This window comes from Corvus moneduloides, chromosome 1 (genome assembly GCF_009650955.1).
Source record: "Corvus moneduloides isolate bCorMon1 chromosome 1, bCorMon1.pri, whole genome shotgun sequence".
Classification (NCBI taxonomy): domain Eukaryota; kingdom Metazoa; phylum Chordata; class Aves; order Passeriformes; family Corvidae; genus Corvus; species Corvus moneduloides.
Window position 1 is genome coordinate 2,226,474 of NC_045476.1, and position 14,782 is coordinate 2,241,255.

The following is a 14,782-nucleotide window of genomic DNA, read 5'->3' on the forward strand; positions in this document are numbered from 1 at the left end:
CCGCGCGGGGGGAGCCCCACAGAACCGCGCTGCCGACACACGGCTTTACTTGTATATATTTATTTATATAGCTACACATTTCTGGTTTCAGGGCTTCACTTCTTCCAGAACTTCTTGTAGGTGTCCAAGTCGATGCCCTCGAAGGTTTCCTCCTCCTTGGCCTTGGGCTTGCTGGGGAAGTGCCGGCGCAGGCGAGCCTTGCGCTCGGCTTCGGGCAGCGTGCTGCTGTCCAGGGGCAGCTGGGGACACGGTGGACACGGCATGAGACCCCGGGGACACAGCGTGACACCCCTAGCACACGGCATGAGCTCCCTGGACGCAGCATGAGACCCCTGGGACACAGCATGAAATCCCTGGGAAATGGTGTGAGATACCCCAGGGCCAGGCACGAGCTCCCAGTACATGGCGTGAGACCCCTGGGACAAGGCGTGAGACCCCTGGGACAAGGCGTGAGACCCCTGGGACATGGTGTGAGACCCCTGGGACACGGTGTGAGCTCCCAGGACACATCATCGGGCCCTGGGACAGGGCACGAGACCCCAGGGGACACAGCATGAGCCCCCTGGGACGTGGCACGAGACCGTCGGGACACGGCATGAGGCCGGTGGGGCTCTCCTTGCCCCCAGCCTCTCCGCAGCCACATCGCCCATACCATGAGGATCCTCTTGGGCTCCCTGTAGCGCAGGCGGACGGTGGAGCCGTCGGTGTTGACCAGCAGCACGGGGTAGAGGCGGCCGTAGAGCTGCCGGTGCAGGTGGGAGATGGCGGCGCGGTTGGAGTTGCTGCGGACGCAGGCGGCGAGCGGCGGCCGGAACGCGGCCTGGAGGCGCAGGGCACTGGCGGGAGAAGGGTGGGAGAGGGGCAGGTGTCACCGTGAGGGGGACGCGAACGTCCAGGAGCAGCGGGAGCTCGCCGCAGCGCGGACCTCACAGCACACCCTGTGCTCACCTCAGTGCCCGGCTCGCCGCCATCTCAGCCCAGGTGGGAGACACGGGTCCAGCAGACGGGGGAGATGGCACAGCCTGGGGACAGCCTGGGGACAAGGAAAGGTCCTGGGGTGGCTGTGAGGCAGCACGCCCGTGTCCCCATCACGGTGAAGCTCCCACTGCCCTCTGCAGCACGAGGCAGCCCCATGACAGCTCCTGCCACAGTCTGGCTCCATGATGGCTCCCCCCGCCCCCGCCATGGTTCAGCCCCACCACGTCTCCCCCCTCCCCCCGCAATGGTTCGGCCCCATGTCTTCTCCCGCCCCCGCCATGGTTCAACCCCACTGCGGTTCCCCCGTTCCCGCAATGGTTCAGCCCAACCACGTCTCTCCCCGCCCCGACATACGGCTCCCCCCACACCCACCATGGTTCAGCCCCCCCACCTCTCTGCCTATCCAACCACGGTTCAGCCCCACTATGGCTCCCGCCACCCCACCGTGGTTCGGTCCAACACCGCCCCCCCGCCATGGTTCAGCCCATGTTGCCCCTCCGTTCTCCCCCCTCGCTGTTCTCCCCCAACTCCCCCTCCCCATCACGGCCCTGCTGGTGCTGCACCCCCCCCCCCCACCATCATGGTTCATCCCCAGGCCCCCCAGCCGCGCTCACCCCCCCCCGCCCGGCGCGGCGCGTGGTCCGTCCCGCCGCCCCGCACTCACGTGACGGCGCGCTCCCCGTGGCCCCGCCCCCTCGGTGACGTCAGGGCGCGCGGCGGCGGCGGGGGGCGCGCGCGGGGGCTGCCGGGACCGCCCCCCCCACCCCTCATGATCCTCGGGCGGATGCGCGGGGCGGGGATCGCCCGGGCGGGTGAGCGGGGATGGGGCTCAGGGTGCGCACCCGCACGGGGACCGCAGGCTGAGGGGCACAGCCGGCCACGGCGTGCCGAGACCTCACAAGGGCCATGGATAGAGGGGGTCCAGCCAGCCCGAGGAGCTCGGTCACTCACAGGGGTCCTCGGCTGAGGGACCTCGGGGCGTTCAGCCCCTCACGGGGTCCTGGAATGAGGGGGTCCTGGCCGGCTCCGGGGTCCTTAGCTCCTCACAAGGGCTTTTGGCCAAGGGGGCCCAGCCTGCCCTGGGGTGCCGAGCTCCTCCTGGGGTTCGTCTGCTGAGGGGTCCCGGGGTGCTCAGCCCCTCACAAAGGCCTTGGGCTGAGGGGGTCCGGCAGGCGCCAGGATGCTCAGCCGCTCACAGAGGTCCTGGACTGAGGGCCCTGAGCCCTGAGCTGGGGGGTCCCAGCTGGCCCCAGGCTGCTGAGTGCCTCATGTGGGCCCTCAGTCCCTCGGCTGAGGGGTGCCGGGGCACTGCGGTGCCGACCTGGGGGTGCTGATCCCCCACAGGACCCCCTGGATGAGGGGGCTGACACCCAGCCCCGGGGAAGCTGAGCTCTCCCTGATCCGCTGCGTGCCCTGTGTTACCCATGTGGGATGGCTGAGGGCGGTGGGACAGGTCGCAGCCCCACAGGGCTGTCCCCGGGCTGGCTGTGTGCTCTTGCTGACATCCACGCTGGGTGCCCATCACTGAGCTGCTCCAGGGTGGCTCCAAGACGTTCCTGTCCCTGGTTAGATAAGACAGACAGGGATGTGCTTGTGGAACCAGGTGGGGTTTGTGGTCACCGTGGGATATGGTGAGGTAAGAGGGAATTAGGGATAAGCATCCCTCAGGTATTGTAAAACAGAGCCCTCTGTGGTGAAACGTGTGTGGGGAAGTGGATGGTAAAACCACACCTGTGTGAGCTTCACCTCTGTAGAGGTTTTCCCGCGTGGGTAAACTGGTTTCATCCTACTGGTGGGTTAAACTGGTCTGGTTTGCAGCAGGACGTGGTCTTGGAATAACTGGCTTGGACCTCCCTGATTTCTGCAGTGACCTTGAGCAAGTGGTTCATGTCCCTTCTGTGGCATCAGGGCTCCCTGCAAGCCAGGAGTGCAGCCAGTGGAAGGGCTAATTAGTGCTTTTTAGGTAATTATTTCCAGGCAACAGGTGGCTGAGTTCCAGCTCCGTACTGCTGTGGGATGCTCTGCTCCTCACAGAATCACAGGAGGGGTGAGGTTGGAAGGGTGGAACCTCCCTGCTCGTGTTCCAGTGCTGCAGATAATTCCCTGTCTGTCACGGCAGGAGCTCTGCCCCTTTTTGGAACCTGTCCCAAATATTAGAAAGGTGGGGGTGGCACCTTTTTAACAAACCTGCTAAAAGTAGGGGGTGGGATTATAATCCTAATCTGGGAGACCTTTCTCAAGGCTCCAGGGAAACTGTGCTTTAATCTTCTTTTCTTCTTCATAAGGGAGCTTTGCCTTCCCAGTAAAGCCTCTCTGCTAATCAGTTTTAATTTGTTTAACTCTTGTGATGTCTGTCCTTTGCTCCCCTGGTTGTGTTGCCACCCACGAGGTAAAATCCTGGGTGAATTTAGCCCCACAAACAGACCAGGAAACGTTCCTTGCCTTGGGGACAGCCTTCTGCATCCTCCTTCAGCGACCACCTCATCTTTTTGCAGCCCAGAGGGGTTGATGTGGCTGTTTGTCCTCAGTCCCAGGTGTGGTAGATAATTGATATTGTTAATTAGTTGGGCTGTTCTCTTGCTGATTGACTTTGCAGTGGTTTTGGTGGGTTAGGTTGGATCCCAACCCATTTTTAGGAAACTCTGTGCTGGATATTTGCAGATTGGCTGCTCTGAAAATGCCAAAATCTGACAAAACGGGAAAAATTGAGCTTCTGCCTAAAATAACTACATCGTTGTGATGTTTCTGCTGCAGCCAGCTTGGAAGTGTGATGCACTGATGCATTCCTGGGCTGGGAGCCAAGCAGGAGAGAGGAAAAAGCCCCATATCCATTAGATCTGGGCTTTTGGGGGTTCTTTTGTTGCTTTACCTGTGGGTTTTGAGGGCTGTGGGTTGGTGGGGGGAGGAGCTGTTTGGCAGGGATGGGGGAGCAGGGAATGAGGGCCGGGACATCGTGGGATTGCCCTGGGAGGCTGTGGATGCTCCATCCCTGGCAGTGTCCAAGGCCGGGTTGGACAGGGCTTGGAGCAGCCTGGGACAGTGGGATGTGTCCCTGCCCATGGCAGGGGTGGAACAAGATGAGCTTTAAGGTCACTTCCAACTGAACTGGGATTCTATGAAATTCCCAGTTTGCTATCTCTTCTCCTGTGAGGGCCCAGCCCCATCACCTGGGAGTGGAAATGGCTTTTGTTCCCTGCCAGTTTTCCTCTGCAGATGTCCAGCAAGAGAAGGCATTCACGAGGGAGGCAGGAGGAAGCACCTGCAAGTCTTCAGGTTTATTTTTAGTCCGGCTTTGAAGGAAGTGAGAGGTGATCACAACCCAGGTGTCTTTTCTCTCAGTTACGAGTGTTTTGGGGAAAGAAAAGGGAGTAAAGTGAAGGAGAGGGTCTCACTGTGGAAGTGGTGGGACATGGTTTGGATCTGTGAGCAGGAGAAGGAGTTTTCCTCTCGCCTTCGTGGTCGTGGAGCTGGGGTGAAGCAGTGGTGAAGCTGTGTGGATTTGGTCCAAAGGAGGAGGAATGTTCCTGCAGAAGGAAAGTGCCTGGAACTGTTCCAGGCTGGACGGGCCTTGGAGCAGCCTGGTCTAGTGGAAACTGTCCTTGCCCATGGCCGGGGTTTGGAATGAGAAGGTCTGGAAGGTCCCTTCCAACACCAGCCATTCCAGGATTCCACGCAGATGAAATCCTTGTGCCTTCAGTGACTGCAGGGACAATTTTGCTGTTTTCCTTAATCCCAGACCAGCAAGGGCTGTCACCCCTCAGCCTTTTGGAGGTGTTGGATGCATCTTTGCCAGCCAGGAGAGCAGGGAGCGGAGGAGGAACCAGGAAGGGAGATTAAAGCCCAGCGGGATTGTTCTCATTGGCCATCTTAAAACTGAGACTCATTAATTAAGGCTTTAGGAGCTCACAAATAGCCCAGCTCCATCCCCAGGAGTCTGTGCTGCTGCCAGGAGCTGGACTGCTTTCCTTGGCTGGAAGGGAGGACAAGGAAAAGGTAAGGATGTGATGGAGCCTGCTCCCAGCCCACTCCTGCCTCCCTTCCCAGTTTGTCTGGGGTGGAATGAAATGATTGGAAGTGATTGGGGCAGCTTTAAATTCCTGGTCTTCTGCTGGTGTTTGCTAAAGGGCAGATAAAATTTTGAGAGAGGAGAGGGAAAAGCTCTTTTTCCTCTAGCTGGGATCTAGGACTGGGATTTGTGCATCTGGAGCAGTTCTTGTTGGCACAGCTGGATCATGGACAGGTTTGTCCAGGAACACCTGGACAAATCCATGCTGGGATCCCAGTGTCACGTGTGAGGCTTTCGGGGTGCTTGTGGAAGCTGCTGTGTGATGAAGGAACAGTGCTGGGGAGCAGGTGTGTGGTGAAGCCACAGGGATGTCTGAAGGGTGATGAATTTGTGTGGAGTGTTTTCCAAGGAATGCTTAGGGCTCACCTGATTGAATTATGCAGGAGAGAAGAACTGTGAGGGACAGGAGAGAGGGGAATGCTTTGGGTAACTCCTCAGGGACTGCTTTGCTTCCTTGCTGCAAGCACTGCGTAGCATCTCTCTGGTGCTTTCTTCTGGTATGGAATATTTAAACCTGTGTTTTTTGGAAATTATGGAAGTTTAAGGACTAAAGGAATGGTAGGAAGGTCCCCAGAGGACTTCCTAGAGTTTGTTCAGCCTTCAGTTTTTGGGATGATGTAGCCTCATCTGGCAATGTGGTGATGGGACTGGCTCTCCAAAATCTCATCTGTTGGATCTCTGGGCCCGCAGCAGCTGGAGGGCGCTAAGCAAAAGAAAAGAAGGAATAAAGGAATTTCCTTATGGATAATGACTGACCGTGGGCGTTGTTACCACCCACGCTGCCGCTGTTGGCACCTCCTTAGCCTTTGTGTATTAATATCCCGTCCCTTCGCACAGCCTGGGATGAACTCCGGTCAGACGAGCATCCTCGGGGAGCAGAGGGAAAACTTGTGTAATTGTCCGGCTGTCGTGCTGCCTGAGGGAGGGGTTTGGGGCGGAGGAGGTGTCCCGCTCACGCAGGCGGGGTCAGGGAGCGAGCCCGGCTGGATTAGCCCGCGGCTGCTCTGGCGAGACAGCATTTGGCTTAAGGCTGTTTGAAAAAGTGATGTGTAAAGTCAGGGTGACATTGCTGTGAGCCAATTTAAAATGGAAAGGCATCATCTGTCTCTTGGCTGGTGGCTTGCCAGGCCACACCCAGCCCAGCAGGTTAAAAAAATGCTTTTCCAGGGATTTTACTGCTTGCTGCAAGTAGTTGTTTTTAAATAGGGAGAACTCATTTGGTTTGTCCCACTCTCACCATCACTTCTGGTTTGCAAGCTGCTGATGGATGAGGGTCCCCAGTGGTACCCCCGTACCCTTATTCAGCATTTTCTTCTTTTTCCCGTGTGGATAATTAACCTTTCTTCCTCCCCAGAGATGCAGGAACATGAAAACATTTTTTTTTCCCCCCTCTCTTTCTGGCTGAATAAACAACTGCAGCAAGTTCTGCGTGGCCCCAGGCTGCCTTTTTTTCACCTGTACCAGGAACTGAACCTTTCCCTCTTGCCACGAGACACCTCCAGATGGAGTTGGTGCTCCAGGAAATATGGGAATAGACTCCAGAGCACGTTCATGGCAGTGATTACACCTGAGTTCAGATGCTGCTGCAACAGTTTGGGGGTTGGTGATGGAGAACTCCAAAGTCTTATCCTGCAAACTCTCCTTGAAGCTCTTTTTTCCCTGTGAGGGGGAAGGGGCTGGGACTGTACCTCTGTCCCGTGATTCCAAGTGCCACCAGGCACAAATAGGGTTTTGTTCCTGTTAGAGAGAGTTTTCCTTAGGATTTTTGGTTCCAGTGAGACCCACCCATGGTGATGGAAAACAGCTGGCTTGAATTACCCCAGTTTAGTGGCAGCTGGAACCCAGTTTCCTCCTCCTTTGGGTTACATCCTAGGAGTTTAACCTCAATCTCTTAAGAAGTCTTCCTGCACTCCCAGTACTCTTTATCAGCTGTAGGCTTGTGATTTTTGCATCATTTCAGATTTTCCTACAGAAATTTGTACCCAAGGGTAAAGGATTGGTGCTGGTTTGAGGGGCTGAGCACTCCTGGGAATCCACAGCTGTGTTTCCATGTGTGTTTCTAACCAGACACATTTTTCTGCCTCTCCCCAGTCATGCAGGGACCAAGGCCAGTGGTTCTGAGTGGCCCATCGGGTGCAGGGAAAAGCACTTTGTTAAAGAAATTGCTCAAAGATTATGAGAACATCTTCGGCTTCAGCGTCTCCCGTGAGTATCCAGGGATGGGCTGTGAGGAGTTCAGGAGTGCCAGCTCAGAGCCTGTCTCTGGAGCTCTATTTATACCCCAAAGAATGGTGTTTCATGGCTGTGTCCCAGTCTGTCTGTGGGCTCTCGGGGCTGTTTAAATAATTCAGGACACTTTTTACTCCTGGTATTGAGTGGCAAGTCTAAGATTGGCCTGGAGTAGCATCTTTCCAGGCCTGGTGACTCCCCACATCTCTAAACACAGCTCAGAGAGGAAACAAGTTTCTTCTGAGTGGTTCTTGACTCTGGAAGTAACAAAATCCCCCCACATTGCTGCTTCAAAAGCCATTTGATTTTTACGGGGAGCTTTGCAAGGTGTTTTTAAGTCCATTACCAAAACGTGTTTTAATGTCCCAACACTTTGTGTACTGAAAGTAAAATCTGTGCTTTGAGATCTGGATTCACTCCACCATGAAAGAGCAAATACTGGATGCTTAAAAACTTATAGGTATGGGAGGAGAAGAAAACTTAAAATAGTCTTTTTTGTGTGTGCATGGCATCCTGTGCTCTTGATTCAACTGAATATCTCATCTCACTTCAAACTAAACCTTTTTTCCCCCTAAATTGCCTCTTGGTAGAGATTTTTTTCCTAGAGGTCCATGTGCCACTTAAACCTTGGCATTTCTCTGATCCTGCATCACCCTTGGGTGATGTATGGAATTTACAAGGCTGTTTTTTCTAATTTTTTTTTTAATCCCTGCAGATACCACAAGGCAGCCAAGACCTGGAGAAGTGAATGGCAAAGGTGAGCTTGTTGCAGTTGGTTCTGTCTCATTGGGCTCTCCAAATACTTGAGGTTTTCAAAGCAGGGCTCTCATTTTAGGTACCCTGCTCTGAACCTGGGTGTTGGGTGATTTGGTTTTCCAAAGTTCCAGGTAGTTCTGGGGAGATAGCCTCCAATGGCCACTGCTTTGGGAAGTGCAGCTGCTTAATGACATGGTCTTAGCTGTATTAATAGCTTTTGGCCAGCTGTTTTCTCATTTATTTGCATATTTAAGAAACTATCAAATGAGGTTTGTTATTAATTTCCAGTGGCAGTTTTCCCTATGAAATAAAGAGAGGAATTCAACAGAAGATGAAGAAATATTCCTTTTTAGTTAGTTTGGTTTTGATGTTCCCTTTTATCTCCCTCTCTCTCATCCCATTCTGGTCTTTAATTATAAATCCTTTCAAATTGAAGGCCTTGCCAGCCCTGCTGTAATGTATCCCACACCTGTAGGCAACGGGGGAGAGGTTCCCACTGCACCAGGAATGGGAAAGGATATAAAAAATGGGGGAGAGGAGCATTTTTGGCCACAGAGAAAGCTCTGAGCAGTTTTGAGCAGGTGTTTGGACAACTGGTGTGGAGCTAGGAAGTGAATCTCTGCAGTCTGTCTGCATTGTCTGAAGCAGGTTTTAAGTGTCTCCTCCCCCCAAAACCCATGGGTGTCATTTTGACCATGAACTTTGCCTTCAAAACATTAATTTCTGTCTATTTTTCCTATTTTCCCTTCTCCAGATTATCACTTTGTGACCAGAGAGGAAATGCAGAAAGAAATTGATGCTGGTGAATTCATTGAGCACGCAGAGTTCTCTGGGAATATGTATGGAACAAGGTAGGTCAGGTATCCCTGCCTGTGCCAGAGGGGCTGGAATTAGATGGTCTTGAAGATCCTTTCCAATCCAAAATATTCTGGGATTCTATAAATTTGGGATCAGAAGCCATACCTATGTTGTCTGTTACGTGCTGCTGTGGTAAAGTGTTGGATTATGAGCAGATAAATCTCATGGCACCCCTGACTGGGGTTAAAGAGTTGAGTGGGTTCTAAAATAGTTCTGCCCTCAGCGTTGGAGCTGATGATCAATAAAACGTGATCTGGAATGTTAATTAGGAGTCAGGTATCTTATATAATTATTGGGAGAAAATTGTGGTGCTTTAGTAAAGGACCTGCTGAGGAGGGAGGTTAAATGTTTCCTGATGTATTTAATTACTGGCATTAAAGAAATTTGCCTGCTTTTCAGGAAGGCTTGATGTCTCTTGATGAGCTGAGTGTGTGTTTTTAAGGAATCTTTGGAGATGGCACAGTTTCCTTCTGAGTTAAGAAATTCTTTACTGTGAGGGTGATGAGGCACAGGGTGCCCAGAGAAGCTGGGGCTGCCCCTGGATCCCTGGAAGTGTCCAAGGCTACGCTGGACAGGGCTTGGAGCCACCTGGGATAGTGGAAGGAACTCCTGCCTTGGCAGAGCTCCACCTTCTAGAGGAAAGTTGGGGTTGGAATGAGATGATCCTTAGGGTCTCTTCCAATCCAAAACATTCCATGATTGCATTATAGTTTCCTTGTGGGAGTTGCCAGCATAAGGCCCCCAGACTGAATGTGCTGCAGGCCCTGGTCTTGACAGGTTTGGCAAGAAAAGTGCCTGAAAGTCCTGAAAAAAGTCCTGAAAGCTGAAAGCTCTTCTCCCACATACCCAGCTCCAAGGAGAAATGGAGTTCAGGGTCCTTAATCCCTGGCTTCATCCTGTGTAGTCCAGGCTTCCTTCCACCTCTTGGGCCCTGCCTAATCCAGCAGACGGCTGCTCCCTGATGCTTGGGGCATGGATGGAGTTGATTTTGGTGCCTTTTTCTTGGGCTGGATGCTGAGGAGGCAGCTCTCCTCTGCCAATTTCCCTGAAATATGCAGGAATTTGGTACTTTACCAGATGAAATTATGTGCTTGGGTTTGTTTGAGTCCCCTCTGTGTAGCCACACTGGCTGTGGTGGTGGCCATGCAGTGTGGGAGGCTGAAATAAACCTCAAAACTCCTCAGCAATGTAGATCAGTTTGCAAACAAAATAAATCCAGAATCTCTCCAAGCCTGTTTCCTCTCCAAGCCCCTGAGGATATTCCTGATCAGATGTGGGATAAAATGGAGAGTCCCTCCTGTTTAGAAGAATAGTTGAAGTTCTCACCAATCCTTTCTGCTCTCTAAATCTCATCAGTGAGTAATAATAAATGATTAAAAAGCTTGAGCTAATTCCCCATGTTGGGGAAGAGAGTTTGTCTTTAACAGCATATAAAAGCCACCACTTGAAAAATTAAGTGGACAGTTAAGTGTATCTTGTGACCCAGATGGAGCATCCGTGTCCATCCAGCATCCTTCAGGAGAGCGTGTGGAGTCAGTGGATTCTGGAGAAGGGGAGTTCTCAGTGGTTTTGCTCTTTGGTGAAGGTTGTTTCCGTGTTTGTCACAGAATCCCAGGCTGGTTTGGGTTGGAAGGGACCTAAAGATCATCGAGTTCCAACCTCTTCCCTCTAGAAGGTGGAGCTCTGCCAAGGCAGGAGTTTACAGACATCCCACCCGTCCTGTGGGGTAGTCACACATGATCCATTTCCACACCTTCCAGCATGGCTTTCTAGCTGGAGATGGCAGCTCCCTGCTCCTCCCCAGAGCAGGGACACTTGGAGAAACTCCTTATCAAGAGCAGAGCAGGCTCTGTCCTCTCCTGCCACAGCCTGGGCACAGGGGAGCCCTGTGAGGTTCACCCGCTGCTGGAGGGGGACACCCCAAACCCCCCCCGGCTGCTCTGACCCCTGCCCTGTGTGCTGTGTCCCCAGTAAAGGAGCTGTGCAGGCCGTGCAGGCCCAGAACCAGATCTGTGTCCTCGACATCGACATCCAGGGCGTGAAGAACATCAAGAAGACCGACCTGAACCCCATCTACATCTCGGTGCAGCCGCCGTCCATTGAGATCCTGGTGAGCGCCCGCCTTGCTTTGCCGGTAGCAGTTAGAGGTAATCAGCGTCCGGCTCTGCAGCCACGGGGCTCCCCCTTCCCTCAGCCACCTCTGTGTTCTCAGGGCCCTGCACTACCTGGGGAGGACATTCCCAAGCGTTTCTCTGCCCAGTCCAGCTCCCCAGCCTCAGGGATAAATCTTCCTGTGTTGTGTTTTTTGAGTCCTTCCTGGATGTTTTCCACACCTTGGTTATGGACTCCATCGCAGCGTGGCCAGTTTTTAAATGCATTAATTGTGCTCCGTGCTAGGGAGAGAAGGATTTTGTGCTGAGATCTGCCTCCACAGTTAAAATTAAACCCAGGGAGGCTGGTTCTGTGCAGCACCATAAATTCTACACCACTCTGGTCTTACCCTATGTAAGTGATTGCACTGGGACTCTTGCAGAAGTGGAATCACTGTCACGGTTCAGAGAGGGATGAGGACATATGAGGTCAACTCCTGACTCTCCCCTCTTGCTCTCAGTACATCAAGCAGTGTCTGTTTCTCGTTGAGTTTGTGGAGGAGGAAGCCAGCAGCACCAGATGCCAGAGCCCAGCAGAGAGATCTCATTTCCAGCAGTACCTGGAAAAATAAATAAATGAGAGGGAGGTAAAAGAAACCTGGGACCCTGAACTCTGGGTAGGAGATCTCAAGCCCAGTTTGGCCACTGGTTTGCACTGGGCTGTAAGTGAGGCCCCTCACCCTTTCCAGGGTGTTCTCACGTGCCCGTGGTCACAGACAGCACTGGCCTGAGGGGTGGGGGGTGGTTTCTGCCTGCAGCTTTCAGAACACTCATTTCTTTAATGCCTTTGTCCTTGGGTTTAGGAGAAAAGACTACGGGACCGAAAGACTGAGATGGAAGAGAGTTTACTGAAGCGTTTGACTGCAGCCCGCGTGGACCTGGAGCTCAGTAAGTCCTTCGAGTGTGCAGGGAGAGGGGATGCCTGCGTGATTTGGGAGCTGGTTTTTGTGGGAGCATCTGATTTGTGCTCTCCAGCAGTGCTGGCAGGGCTTGGCATGAGCAGAGTTGGATCAAAGCACTGCTGCATTTCCCACTGTGGTTCCTTGGGGGTGGTTGACAGAGCAGCTCGTTAGCAGCAGCTGAAGTAATAATACTAAAAAATAATATTAAAATGCCATAGGACTTTGGGCTGTGCACAGGAGGTGCCACAGGGAAGAAACATTCTCCTCCAACTCTGACCTCATCTCCTTTCCCAGGTAAAGAGCCTGGGCTGTTCGACCTGATCATCATTAACGATGATTTAGAAAAGGCCTATTCCGAATTGAAGGAGGTGCTGCTGGAGGTGAGTCCTTGGGGATTTTTCCACCTCATTCCTGGGCCAGGCAGGTGAGGGTCTGTTCTCAGGCAGCCACAGAATTGTCACCTCATCTCAGGCTTGGTCTGCTTTGAGCTGCTGAGGGACAGATTGAGTACAGGTGATGATGGATCAGTGGCCTAAGAGTGGGAAATGAATCCAACACAATACTGAGCTGGGGCAAAATAAACATGCATCCCTGCGTGGCAGAGAAGGGGATTCCTGTTTCTGGAGTTTCCAAGTCAAACCTTGCCTTGTCCCTAAAGGTGAGCTCAGGGCTTGGTCCTGTGATGTGGTGGAGCTGGTGTGAGTTGTTGGTCACTTGTGGTTTCCTGAGCTGTGAAACCAAGAGCTGTTCCCAAAGAGTGGCAGATTCTCAGTCTCTTTCCTGATCTCCTTGCAGGAAATCAAGAAGACCCAAGAATCCAGGAAGTCCTGAGCTGACCCTGCTTGGGCATTTTAATTTTGCACATCATTCCCGAAGCACGTTGCACCGTTTTATTCCAAAAGACATTCCCTTTAGGCTGCTCCTACTCCCAACTTACCCTAGGATGTTTATATTAAAAGGAAAGAAAAGGAAAGCTGGTCATGCTTGTGTTTCTGTTCACTGCATGCTCAGCACGTGCTCTCCAGGTTTGTACCTCCGGATTCTTTGGGAGCTGCCAAAGGGGGAAAAAAGCTTCCCCTTTGGAAAGCTGCAGAGGAGCTGTTTGGGCACCTGCAGCTCCAGCACGTGGCTTGGGCTCCCACTCTTGGATTTGTGGAGGGACACGTTGTGCCAGTTGATGCCACTCTATTTTATCGTCTATCCACTGCCTTTTCTTCTGGGGGAAAAAATCCTGTGAACTTCTCTGGTATTCCAGCAGCAATCGTGGAATTCATGTGTTGTTCCACTTGAGTTCTAGTGGTAGATTTTTTGATGCTTTTAGACCTACAAGTTGGGGGAGAAAAGATTTCTCTCCTAAGCTTTGCAGCCTTTTGGGCTGATGTGCTTGAAGGCAGCAATAAATCCCTTTTCCTAAGGGGAATCCATTGCATCCAGTAACTGTTGCTTGTACAGGTCTCTGTTCTGAGACCTAGAGAGCTTTGCACTTCACTTCCCAAGTTTTCTTTATCCTTAATGTTGATGTTTTTGTGAAATTTCCAAGCCCTTTGGTCCCTCCAGCAGGACATATCCTGGGGGTCCTTGGAGGGGTTGGTTTCTCACACTGAAAACCATGGAGCCAGGCTGGGAGAGCTGGGGGTGTTCACCTGGAGAAGAGAAGGCTCTGGGAGACCTTAGAACCTAAAGAGGCTCCAGGAGAGCTGGAGAGGGACTTGGGACAAGGCATGGAGGGACAGGACACAGGGAATGGCTTCTCACTGCCAGAGGGCAGGGCTGGATGGGATATTGGGGGGGGAATTCCTGGCTAGGAGGGTGGGCAGGCCCTGGCTCAGGGTGCCCAGAGAAGCTGTGGCTGCTCCTGGCAGTGTCCAAGGCCAGGCTGGACACTGGGGCTTGGAGCAGCCTGGGATAGTGGGAGGTGTCCCTGCCCATGGCAGGGGGTGGCACTGGATGGGCTTTGAGGTCCCTTCCAACCCAAACTGTTCTGGGATTCCATTCTATGGAATGACCAGTCCATCAGAGCTCCCATCCTACAGGTGGTGACTTCCAGCTGTTTTCCCCCCTCCCCAAACCACAGAGCCCATGAGCAGCTGGGCCCTGCAGTGCCAGGCTGGGACATTTTCTCTCCCAAACCACATCTTACCAGAGCAGGTTTGTACCTAAACACTCCATTTTTGGGTTCCATCCTCTTCCTATCCCATCCCTCCAGTCTATCCAGCTGCTCTGCAGTACCTCTTGATCCAGGTCATCTCCAAACCTCCATCCTCCACCTTATGGAGAGAACAAGCAGAAACCCCCCTTGGGCCACTCTTCTGGTACCTTGCATTCACAGCCATGATTTGATGATTATTTTGCTTGTTTACCTCTCTTGGGCTGGTTTGATACATCTTTCCTAGACTTGCTAGAAAACGTCCCTTCCTGTTGTGGGTTTCCCATTGCTTGGTTCTGGAACTGGTTAAACAAGCAGGAAAATCCTGTGTGGATTCGTGGTGTGAACCACTGTCCTGCGCCATCAAGTGATGGGCTCTGATTATTTTTCCTTCTGAATTGGGGGATTCTGTTGCAATTTGAGGCACGCGTTTGCAGTGGGAAAAGGTCCCCTCTAGATGGCAGGAACGGCAGCGGGAACGCGCCGGAGTCGCGGAGCAGCCGAGCAGGAGGCGCAGGACACGGCACCCGCCTCAGGCCGGGGCTCTGCGGCCACCGCGTGGCACCTGCGGGGCTGTCACCAGATGGAAGTGCCCAGCTGCTCCCTGCGGATCCCTCCTGCCAGCGCCCCCAGCCCCGCCTCGCCACATCCCTGCGGGAGAGGTGAGTGCACCCGGGAGCGGGAGCGATGCTCCAGC

General features: G+C 53.2%; 3 protein-coding genes across 6 annotated transcripts in view; 2 read left to right on the forward strand and 1 right to left on the reverse strand.

Annotated features, from left to right (window-relative positions):
* Nucleotides 1-44: 44 nt before the first annotated feature.
* Nucleotides 45-1,706, reverse strand: MRPL55 (mitochondrial ribosomal protein L55). Of its 2 annotated transcripts, none has more exons than XM_032132189.1 (4): nucleotides 1,643-1,706; nucleotides 949-1,022; nucleotides 653-836; nucleotides 45-239 (listed from the first exon to the last, which is right to left on the reverse strand). In XM_032132189.1, the coding sequence occupies exons 2-4, from the start codon at nucleotides 969-971 to the stop codon at nucleotides 96-98; spliced, it is 351 nt and encodes a 116-aa protein (XP_031988080.1). In that variant the 5' UTR covers nucleotides 972-1,022; nucleotides 1,643-1,706; the 3' UTR covers nucleotides 45-95. The 2 variants fall into 2 exon arrangements, with proteins under 2 accessions (XP_031988080.1, XP_031987998.1); XM_032132107.1 differs by having other exon boundaries at nucleotides 1,593-1,653.
* A 1-nt stretch (nucleotide 1,707) lies between these two features.
* Nucleotides 1,708-12,912, forward strand: GUK1 (guanylate kinase 1). Of its 3 annotated transcripts, none has more exons than XM_032131684.1 (8): nucleotides 1,708-1,790; nucleotides 7,136-7,249; nucleotides 7,989-8,030; nucleotides 8,784-8,880; nucleotides 10,859-10,997; nucleotides 11,841-11,925; nucleotides 12,234-12,319; nucleotides 12,735-12,912. In XM_032131684.1, exons 1-8 carry the CDS (start codon nucleotides 1,748-1,750, stop codon nucleotides 12,768-12,770), a joined length of 642 nt encoding a protein of 213 aa, XP_031987575.1. In that variant the 5' UTR covers nucleotides 1,708-1,747; the 3' UTR covers nucleotides 12,771-12,912. The 3 variants fall into 3 exon arrangements, with proteins under 3 accessions (XP_031987575.1, XP_031987737.1, XP_031987664.1); XM_032131846.1 differs by lacking the exon at nucleotides 1,708-1,790 and adding an exon at nucleotides 3,407-3,512; XM_032131773.1 differs by lacking the exon at nucleotides 1,708-1,790 and adding an exon at nucleotides 4,799-4,971.
* Nucleotides 12,913-13,883: 971 nt separating this feature from the next.
* Nucleotides 13,884-14,782, forward strand: part of GJC2 (gap junction protein gamma 2) — a 39,962-nt gene continuing 39,063 nt past the window's right edge. The window contains exon 1 of the mRNA XM_032132327.1: nucleotides 13,884-14,747. The gene's annotated coding sequence lies outside the window, so the exon portion shown is untranslated. The remainder of the gene's footprint in view (nucleotides 14,748-14,782) is intronic.

Excerpts from the sequence above, each read along its gene's own strand:
- MRPL55 (XM_032132189.1), bottom strand. The coding sequence starts at position 971 with ATGGCGGCGAGCCGGGCACTGAG. Across the intron at positions 837-948 it reads GCGGCGAGCCGGGCACTGAG|TGCCCTGCGCCTCCAGGCCG; the intron begins GTGAGCACAGGG and ends TTCTCCCGCCAG. Across the intron at positions 240-652 it reads AGCCCAAGAGGATCCTCATG|CTGCCCCTGGACAGCAGCAC; the intron begins GTATGGGCGATG and ends CCGTGTCCCCAG.
- GUK1 (XM_032131684.1), top strand. The coding sequence starts at position 1,748 with ATGATCCTCGGGCGGATGCGCGGGGCGGGGATCGCCCGGGCGG. Across the intron at positions 1,791-7,135 it reads GGCGGGGATCGCCCGGGCGG|TCATGCAGGGACCAAGGCCA; the intron begins GTGAGCGGGGAT and ends GCCTCTCCCCAG. Across the intron at positions 11,926-12,233 it reads CCGCGTGGACCTGGAGCTCA|GTAAAGAGCCTGGGCTGTTC; the intron begins GTAAGTCCTTCG and ends CTCCTTTCCCAG.